Source organism: Heteronotia binoei, chromosome 4, assembly GCF_032191835.1.
Source record: "Heteronotia binoei isolate CCM8104 ecotype False Entrance Well chromosome 4, APGP_CSIRO_Hbin_v1, whole genome shotgun sequence".
In the NCBI taxonomy this organism is placed as follows: domain Eukaryota; kingdom Metazoa; phylum Chordata; class Lepidosauria; order Squamata; family Gekkonidae; genus Heteronotia; species Heteronotia binoei.
In genome coordinates this window covers 136,845,779-136,856,196 of record NC_083226.1, presented here as the reverse complement: position 1 = coordinate 136,856,196, position 10,418 = coordinate 136,845,779, and the positions used below count along the sequence as shown (strand labels likewise).

General features: G+C 39.9%; 1 protein-coding gene across 2 annotated transcripts in view; it reads right to left on the bottom strand.

The window, feature by feature from the left end:
• Positions 1 to 2,997: 2,997 nt before the first annotated feature.
• Positions 2,998 to 10,418, bottom strand: part of IQGAP2 (IQ motif containing GTPase activating protein 2) — a 250,661-nt gene continuing 243,240 nt past the window's right edge. For both annotated transcript variants that reach the window (XM_060235836.1, XM_060235837.1), the window contains 5 exons: positions 8,214 to 8,426; positions 7,041 to 7,201; positions 5,360 to 5,500; positions 5,047 to 5,155; positions 2,998 to 3,858 (listed from right to left, as the gene is read on the bottom strand). In XM_060235836.1, coding sequence (XP_060091819.1) covers positions 3,745 to 3,858; positions 5,047 to 5,155; positions 5,360 to 5,500; positions 7,041 to 7,201; positions 8,214 to 8,426 — 738 coding nt within the window. In that variant the 3' untranslated portion in view covers positions 2,998 to 3,744. The remainder of the gene's footprint in view (positions 3,859 to 5,046; positions 5,156 to 5,359; positions 5,501 to 7,040; positions 7,202 to 8,213; positions 8,427 to 10,418) is intronic.

Sequence of the window (10,418 nt, the reverse complement as noted above, 5' to 3'; positions counted from 1 at the left end):
ACTCTTACATACAGTTGCCAACCTCCAGGTGGCACTTGGAGATCTCCCGCCATTACAATTAACTCCAGACAACAAAAACCAGTTCCACTGGGGAAAATGGCTGCTTTGGTGGGATGGGCTCTATGGCACTATACCATGCTGAGGTCTTCCCAAACTCCACCCTGTCCAGGGTCCAGCCCAAAATTTCCAGGTATTTCCCAACCCAGAGCTGGTGACCCTGGATATTCTCAAGAATTATTGAGCAGCACTTGATTTTTTTACTAAAGAAACTCTTTGTGCCGGTTGTGTACCGTGTTCGCTATAAGGTGCTGGTTATCACCTTTAAAGCCCTATATGGCCGAGGACCTGCCTACCTTAGGGACCGCCTCTCCCCATATGTTCCCCAGAGAGCACTGAGATCTAGCTCCCAAAACCTCTTAAAAATCCCTGGGCCAAGAGAGGCTAGACTGAAGACAACCAGGGAGCAAGCCTTTACAGCAATGGCCCCTCGATGGTGGAATCAACTTCCAGAGATGGTGCGAGCCCTGCGGGACCTGAACCAGTTCCGCAGGGCTTGCAAAACCTCTCTGTTTCAGCTTGCCTTTGGGACAGAACCTGGTTAAACGGATCTGTAGCCATCCCGCCATCCTGTACATGATCGTGATCTATTGCACTTTATAGCACCATTTTATCCATCTAATTAACTATGTGATTGAATTTGTAACTGAATTGTATTTTAAAATTGTTTGTTTTATATTGTATTTTACTTATATCACGGTGTTCCGTGTCTGTGAGCCGCCCTGAGCCCGCCATTGGCGGGGGAGGGCGGGATATAAAAATAAATGTATATTATCTTATCTTTGCTTTCTGGGGCAATTCCTTGTGTGAAAAGATATGCGTGTTATTTTAGTAGATATTGAGGAGCCAAACTTTTGACATTTTTTAAAATTGGTTTTTAATCAGCTGTGCAGAACTGTGGAAATACGAATTTGAATTTATTTATAAAGATCATAGACCAGCAAACAATTCATAAAAATTCAATTCATAACCAATAAGAGGTGATATAATTATATAATAATATATAATACCATCATACGTTCCAGTCATCTGGACATATGAAAGGACATGTTGGATTACTTTACCACAAATGCGCAGAAGAGTGCTGGTGCCATACAGAAGTTTTATTAGTCCAAAGGAGGTCATAATATGGAAGCTGCTATTAAGCTACTTTCCATAAAAATACTACCGCAGTTACTGTATGGAGCTCCATTGTTCCTCCAGTCTGAACTGATTTCTCTTGAAAGAACGCAATCAAAATTCTGAAGAGCTGTTTTCCAAGTGTGTCCAATGCTGCATCACAATTGGAGGCAGGCTGCTTTCAGCAGAAGCAAAATTATGGATTTTTGCTCTTCATTATTGGTTAAAAATTATTTTCTCACCTATTGGCCTTATTATTTATTGCTCTTCATTATTGGTTAAAATGATTTTCTCACCTATTGGCCTTATTATTTGTTATGTTAGATTTATATCCTGCCCGTTCTACAAAAAACTCAAAATGGCTAACAGCATAAAAATAAACAGAGGCAACATTAATAAACAGTATTAAAACAATAAAAAATCAAATAAATTCACAATGGTGCTACTACATCATTTATAGGCAGGATCATATAATATCTTCCTCTCTCCAGATTTTGAATCCTAGGCAGTTGGTATTAACACAAAGGTCCAGGTAGAATGGCAGCCCTCTTGCATTCAGATGTCATATGCCATCCGGAACAATACAGTCTTGCAGGCCCTACGGAACTGTGATAACTCCCACAGGGCCCTGATGGCTTCTGGGAGGGTATTCCAGATTATTGGGGCTGCCACTGAGAAGGCTCTGGTGGAATTTAGCCTCTTTTAGCCCAGGGACAACCAGAAGATTTTGGGAACTTGATCGAAGTGCTCTCTGGGGAACATGTGGAGCAAGGTGTTCCTGCAGATAGATAGGTCCTAGGCTATATTGGGCTTTGAAGGTTAATACCAGCACCTTGAAACAGATTCGGTATGCAATAGGCAGCCAGTGCAGTCCCCTCAGCACAGGCTGAATGTGTTCCTTCAAAGGGAGCCCCATTAGTAGCCTGGCTGCAACATTCTGCACCAGTTGCAGCTTCCGAATATGTGTCAAAGGCAGCCCCTTGTAGAGGGTGTTACAGTAGTCTTTTCTCGAAGTGACCGAAGCATGGATCACCATTGCTAAGTCACTGTGCTCAAGGTAGGGGACCAACTGCTGTATTCGCCGAGGATGGTAAAAGGTGGCTCTGGCAGTGGCAGCTACCTGGGCCTTCATAGTTAAGAAGGACTTCAGGAGCTCTCTTAACCCTCAGCACTGGTGTCAATGGCACTCCATCAAAGTTTGGTAAAGGGATTGCTCTTCCCAGGTGGCTGCGATTTAGAGAACATCTGTCTTCGTCAGAGTCAGCTTTCATCGACTCACTCTGAGCCATGATACCATGGCTTGCAACACCAGGTCCAAGTTCTCCAGGGCACATCTGGACTGACCACCTATCAACAGATAGAGCTGGGTGTCATCAGCACACTGATGACAACCCAGTCCATATCTCCTGACCATCTAGGCAAGGGGGCGCATGTAGATGTTGAACAGCATTGGGGAGAGAACCATCCCCTGATGCAAGATACTTTTGTTTCCCCATGGCAGAAGAAGACAAGCCAAATTGAACTGTGGAAAAACTTACCAGCTCACTAGCCCTAAGACAAAAGGCTGAGCTTTACACCAGTTGGTCTTACAGAGGGAGGCTTAAATAGAAGCAGAGAATAAGGGAGAGATTTCTTTAGCTTTGTAGTCAAATATCCAAGTTCCTGCCAAGCCACTAAAGTTTCTTTGGAAAATGGAGTGAAAATCTTTCTTCCAATAGCGCTCTGAGGTCCCACTCTTATATTAGAATATATAGCTACACTGCTCAGTGAGAAACTCACAGATTAAGTAATCAAAATAATATACAACAACCTCAAAATAAATTTAAAAATAAACTAGATGCTGATTTATTGCATTTTATTTATGGATTTTTTTTCTTTTCTTACAAAAAGGCAGGCACAATTTATTTCTTCAAAATACCTCAAGTACATTGCAAAAAACTGATCACTATTCAAATTGCCCCTTTACACTTAAATTAAAAGGTTGTATATAGACAATTTTATTGAGGCAGTAGTGCATTTTTAGTAGGAATGAATTGCAAAATATATATTTTATACAGTAAATGTTAAATTTATAATCACCTATAAAACTTTGAATTGCACAATAATTCACTTTACAATTGACAGGTTTCTGGAAAAGAGCCATCCGCATTTAAGCAAAATATTTGCCAAAGGTATTATTTAGAGACACACATTAGGATTTTTCTCTATGAATAATTGTCTAAGGAAAGCTATATTGGGGATATATATTTTACTGGGAAAGGATTTCTAAATACTCTGTTCAAATAAGTATCTTGCATATTTTTTAAAAATCAGACATACAATGTTAAGATGCCACTAAATCAGATCCTTTTAAATAAAGTACAAACACCAGTGAGAAATCTGGAAGTATTTAAGTTGATTTGAATGTTCTTATTTTCCTACTGCATTATCGAAAGATAAAAAGGCACATAAGTACATTCCTCTGGATGTCCTTGAAGAAAATGTCTGCTGCATAATAGCTTCAGATGTTTAAAAAGCAAAGACCCAAAACTGGGACCCTTGATTTGAAGTCTAAGATCCCATCAGCCTTCATTTTCCATAGAATTTCTTGTTCAGCAGGAATATGAGGAGGTTTACATTCACTTTAGCTTTGTCAAACATTTTCATTACAGAGACACCTTCATACTGCATTTGAAGCAAGTCCTACAATAATGAAGAAAGTAAGTTTACATCTCCATGCCTTGTTTTGCACAAGTTTTAAATTAGATTTTTGTTCATATGCCACTACACATAAAAGCTTTGAGCAATCCCTTTCCCAAGCAGTGGCAAGAGAGTCAATATTTCCAGTTCAAATCTTGCATCAACCATATACTCAGTTGCAATGCCATCTCAAGCAGAATTACACCCTTCTAAACCAATGGACTTTGGTAGACTTAGATGGTCATCTGTTGAGGATGGCATTGCAGGTGGCTTGAGGAAAACCACCTGCTGCCTTCTGCCCCCAATCTTCAATATATCAAGTTAACAGTAATTTATAGTACTGTTGATTTATTATTGAGAACATGTATATGAAGTACTCTGAACACTGTAAAAATATTATACATGAGTGCACTGTATAAGTTAAACTGTCTATAACAGCGCTGTTTATTTGTAGCATTTAGTTTCATTCCACATTCTGCTTCCCTCTCTTGTTAACTAAGACTTGAAGACCATTAAGAACTCTTTATCTCCATACTTGCAACAGGAGACTCAGTGTGGAGAATCAGATTGTTCTAGATAGCTGACTGCAGGGAAACAGTTTCCTGCTTTTTAAAAAAATTGGAAAGATCTGTCCTCTAATACTGGAAAAGGGTGGGGGTAAAAATTCAAAAATGGTGAAGTATTGCAAGGCACTGGAGCACTGCTACTGGTAAGTGTGTGTGTGTAAATACATGTTGTAAAGGACCTTCTCCCCCTCTCTGCTAAGATCTTCTGGCTGCCACCTTTTGGTTGTTCCCCACATAAGGGGGCCCACTTGGCAGACACCTACGACCTGTTCCTTTTCCTATAGTGGTTCCCACCTTGTAGAAAGGTTTCCCTGAAATGGAGTGGCCAGGCAGCATCTGTAGGGCTAGTTTATTAGCAAAGGATTTTAAAGGGGGTCAAATCTGCAGGCATTTTCCTGGGAAGTGGAGGGTGAATGGGATTCTACTATACTTTGTTTGGAATTTTAAGGGAGGCACAATGGAAAACCACTACCAAACATCCAGATACTTAAAATGAATTTTTTTTGAAAGAAGGGTCTTTATCTTCTCATCGTCAATTTCCCATGTAACATTCAAGTTTCATGAGTGCTTCCTTACCCACCACAAGCAATAAAGTGTATCTCAGTCTCACAGAATCAATACTTACCTGAAAATGGAGCTGCACCTTTTCCATTTCCACTCCCAAGAACTTTGCTTTGATATCAAAGTCACCCACTTCTTCACCAGGTGTAATTTCAAACATGACATTCTTAAACCTTAAAACAAAAAAGGGAATCATTTGCATGGGTGGAAAGATTTTATGCTAAACCAGTTACTGGATTGAGAACTACAAATGTAATAATAAAAATGACAAATTAAGCAGCTACTTAAAATACTTAATCTATAAAAAGTCAGATTACATTTAGTGCTTAATCCAAGCAAGTGTTATACATTTGGGCACATGTGATGCGAAAACTTACTGATAAGGCTGAAGCTCATCAATTCCTAGTATAACCCCCTTTTCGTGTAACCTTGCTGCTGTGTACTTCAGTGAAATGTTCTTAAGTTTGTTTCCTTTCTCTTCCTCTTTTCCACTTATTTTGATTGATCTCCGTGAATTTCTATAAAACAAAGGATGGAAGTGGATGTTAGCCTATGAAAAATTGCATGTGTTTCCTTTTCCTAAGAAAACAAAAGACAAACAGATGCTACTAGGCAGGAATGGCCAAACTTGCTTAATGTAAGAGCCTCATAGAATAAACATCAGATGTTTGAGAGCCAACAGACAGACAGACAGAGACAGTGAAGGAAGTAAGGCACCAGAAATGTGGAATGCCCTCCTGGAGGCCATAAGAGCCCTGAGGGATCTTTCACAATTCCGCAGAGCGTGTAACTGAACTGTTTTGACAAGCCTTTAACACCTGAATCCGGGAGAGAACCACCACCTTTCACCGCTGAGGAGCTATGAATATCATGGAATCACTAACAGAAAAAAGAAAGATCCCTCCATATCAAAGTTGTATAGCACCACAAAATGTTTTAAATGTATTTTATTGGTTTTAAATTGTATTATATAATTGATTGTTAGCCGCTCTGAGTCCGCTTGCAGAGAGGGCAGGATATAAATTTAAAGTAATAAATAAATAAATAAATAAATAAATAAATAAATAAATAAATAAATAAATAAATAAGAGAGGGATGGAGGAAGGGAGGTAGAAAGAAAGCAACTTTAAAGGCATTCTCTAAGTTGCCAGTTTGCTTGGCTTGGAGAAGTGATCTAAAGAGACAAATGCGTTCTCCAAGCCAGCCAATAGGGTGGTGGGGCTTCAAGAGCCACACAATATATGTGAAAGAGCTACATATGGCTGCCAAGCCGCAGTTTGGCCATTCCTGTTACTAGGTTTGGATTCAGAACCACTAATAAAGCTAATCTCCCCCCTAAATTCTATTTTTTTTTTTAAAAAAAAGCTATGTAATCCTGCATCATAAAATTTTGTATGGAAATTTTAAGGCATTCCCTATTCTTAGTTAAAATGCTGCTCTGTACTATAGAGCAAAAAGGAGTTGTTTCCTTCCTTCCTTCCTTCCTTCCTTCCTTCCTTCCTTCCTTCCTTCCTTCCTTCCTTCCTTCCTTCCTTCCTTCCTTTTAATCTAATAATGAGACTTTCCAATAAAACAATATTTATGGTCTACCTATCTTGCTAGGGCTCAAGAAAGATTACATAGGATAGGTCAAAAACATTCAACAGGAATAGGTCATCCAGTAGGCAATGGAATAGGATAAAGCAGCTCTGTTCTTCTTTTAGCAGTATTCAGTATATTAATGGAACACACAATACAAACTTAAACATACATGTACAAACTTGCACATACATTTATGAAGCTGCAAATTATTAATGACATTTCAGAAGCTATGCTTGATAATTCAAACATTCAGTAATTTATCCAATGAGTGACACCTACTATACCCATTTATTTTTATCTGCTTGGGACAGTTTGGGTTTTAATTTCCATAACATGTTGGAAATGGAGCTTTATGTCAGTAAAGGACTTTATAATCTGCTTTGAGTCTCAGTGAAAAAGGTGGGCTGTAAGCAAAGTAAATAAAATATATAACTAGAAGTTCGACATTTTCATTATACAATTAAAAAAAACACTCACTTCCTTGTTAAATTATCTAAACAGGTTTTAATGTAGGTGTTGTAATAATTTATTTGATCTTCATAAAAAGCTTTCTTGGAATTGAGAGCATTCAGTGTCTGTTGGAGTTTCACCAATTCTGCTTTTCGATGCTGTCTGTATCTTCTTTGATTTCTAATATCCTGAAATTTTGGGGGGGAAACAATTATACATGAATAACTTGGCTCTTTTAAAAATCTTGCAAACCATAGTAATAGTTTTACTTAGCTGATCATTCTCATTTAGTTAAACTAACATAAACACATCTCACACATATACTGGGAAATCACTTCTCTAGTAGTCCCATAGCCAAAAATAGGTGGTTGGAGATCTCCTGGGAGAACAACTAATCTCCATCACTTGCAGAAAATGGCCACTTTGGAAGGTGGACTGTAGAGCATTATACCCCTATGAAGTCTCTTCCCCTTCTCACACCCCATCCTCCTCAGGCTCCACCCCCAAATTTCCAGGTATTTCCTAACCTGGAGCTGGCAACCCTACAAATGGAGTCAAACTGAGGTGTTCAGGGGTAACAGATAAACCATAAAATTATATTCCACGTGTTTTATCTAAGGGAAAACATTAAAGTGTCAAACAGCAGCTCAATTTATCTATGATCACTTGCAAGTGTGCCTCCAAAACACCTATTTTCAAAGGCAGAGGCTTAACAAAAACAGATGCAGATTCCCGAGTAGCTGCAGTATTTTCTCGTTACCACTGAGCAACTATAGAATCCATAGCAGAGATTGGAAGGCCTCATAATTAGAGGGTAATTATAGGGAAGGGCTTCATAATTAGAGGATGTAGCAGTGAAGCTACACCCTACTGGCCACAGCTCTGACCATTTCTCTTTTCAATACATTTCACAACTCACTACAACATCAGGGTACCATATAGAAATAGGAAGGACTCACTGGCAAAGTTATTAAGTCTATTGTTGAACAAACAACATATCTGAAAGTTGGAACAAGAGCTCTGCTTCTCAGAAGATCTACCATTTATTAAATTAATTGGCCTATCACTATGTATAATTTCTTATTTTATTTATAACATATATTGTAGTGATGTTTAGACAGTATTTACAAATGTTAGCACGAATTTATGTTTAGCACAAAAAGGCAAACATTTGGAGAAATGCAAGAATGTTCCAATGACCTTAGCTATTTCATTGATGATTTCCTGGTATTTATTTTCAGATGAAACCAGTCCAGCCTGTTCCAGTGTCCGAAGGTTCCTTTGGATTTTCCTTTTCTTTTGCTCTAATGGTAGCTGCCCTTCTTGAAGAATAGATCTGCTGTGTTTCATTTTCTCTGGTGTTTTAGAATCCAGAATAACACGTTTTTCTACTATTTTTAAGTGTTCAGCTTCCTGAAAGAAAAAGTAATTTACATTTTAGTACAAACAACCAAGAATACTGATTATAAATTACAAACATGGAAGTTACAACATCCCTGAATGGGTCTGCAAAACTTTAGAGTGGAGATCACCCAGCTTCTAACTGTACGTGTGTTTTTTTCTACTGCATGTACATACATACCCAACAACTGCAGCGGTGGCTAAATTTACTGCACTATTATGACAGCCCCTCACGCTCCCCCCCGCTCCAACGTAGATTTTCCCTCCAAAACGTTGTTCACTTTGTGATTGAGCTGCCCCAACTAACATGTTTTTTCTTTTTTGTCTTTAAAAGCTGTCTGTCCCACTCTGTCACAGAGATATAATTTGGCTTTTATCCCAGCCCTGGAATTTGAGGGAATAAGGAGCGCTGTTGGACTGAACCCCTACAAATGACACTTGAGATGATGTAAAAGTCAAACAGAACAAAATATTTTAATTAAAAGGCAGAGGAAGTTCAAGTGTAATCTGGAGTTGTTAATTTAGAGGCAAAAATCAGTGGTAGTACAGACTGTAATTCTTTATACAGGCAATGAGAGTTATTGAAGACTAGGAATAAGGCCCATTGTGGAAATAAATACAGTGGGCTCTAGAAAGAGCCTTTGGGCACTCAGCGTCAATTTGCTGTGGTGTTATAGCATGATGATCATGCAGAAGCTGGAGGTCAGCATACCTTTCGTCTGCAGCGCATTGTTGCTGCCGTTTCCTGTTGTATTTGGCCTTGCGGCATTTAACATCAGTGTGTGCTTTTAGCATGATCTGTCTTTTTTGGCTTGGCATGGTTGTGTTATGCTATACCACAGAGTATGCGCCTCAGGGTGGCTGTTTTCTATAGGGGAAGTGATCTGACTTCAGCTTTCCATCTCCTCCCCGCTCCCTGTGCCTCTACCTAGTAAAAGTACAGTCTTTCTCCACAGTGGGGACCAAAGCAGGAGGGAAGCAACCTCAACAGGATATAATGTTCACCCTGCAAAACAGCCATTTTCTCCAGAGGAAGTGATCAGTGTCATCTGGAGAGCAGTTATAATTCTGAGTGATCCCCAGCCCTCACATGGAGATTGGCAACAATGGTTCCCCAGGAAGAAATGGCTGGTTCAGAGGGCACTAGCCTAGTTGCAAAGTACCTTTTGGCTGCCATAACAATCAGGCAGCAAAAGACTGGCTCCCCTTCTTGATGCTTGACTAGTTTTTATAACTGAAACTCTGTAAATTTGCCATGGTGTACTTACTTCTATGCCAATAAAGGTATTTGGATTGGATTGGATTGGTTCAGAGGGTGGAGTCAATGGCATTGTACATGTCTGAGAACCCACCCCTCCTCAGATCCCACATCTCCAGGTTCCATCCCTCATATCTTCAGGAATTTCCCAACCTGGAGTTAGCAATCCTCTTCCCTTCCCTTCCCAACCTACCGGTACATGCCACTCTGACTTCAGTTTTCCATCTCCTCCCCCCCCCCCACTCCCTTCAGCCTCCTCCTAGAAAAGTTCAGTCTTTCTCCACAGTGAAAGCACCTTACATCATTCTCTTCCGTTTTGATCAGCACAACAAACCTGTCAGATAGATTAGGCTGAAAGTCTGTGACTGGTCAGAAAACACACAGTCAGCTTCCATAGCAAGAACCTGGGTCTGGCAGATCCTGCTCTGAAGTACTAACTGCTATGCCCCACTGGCTGTCATGGGGGGACTGCTGCTGAACAGGAACAAGCAGCCAGTCCTAGTTAAGTCATGCCAGTCAGGTGGCATCAAGTCACCCGGAGGGTGCTGCCAGGCCCAGGGTAGCCAACCTCCAGGTGGAGCTTGAAGATCTTCTGGTATCACAAATGAATTCCATACAACAGAACTCTCTCCCCCTGAAGAAAATAACTGCTTTGGAGGGTGGACTCTATGGCATTATATTCAGCTAAGACTTCTCCCCTCCCCAAACTCTGGCTTCTGTAGACTCCAGCACAAAATTTCCAGGCA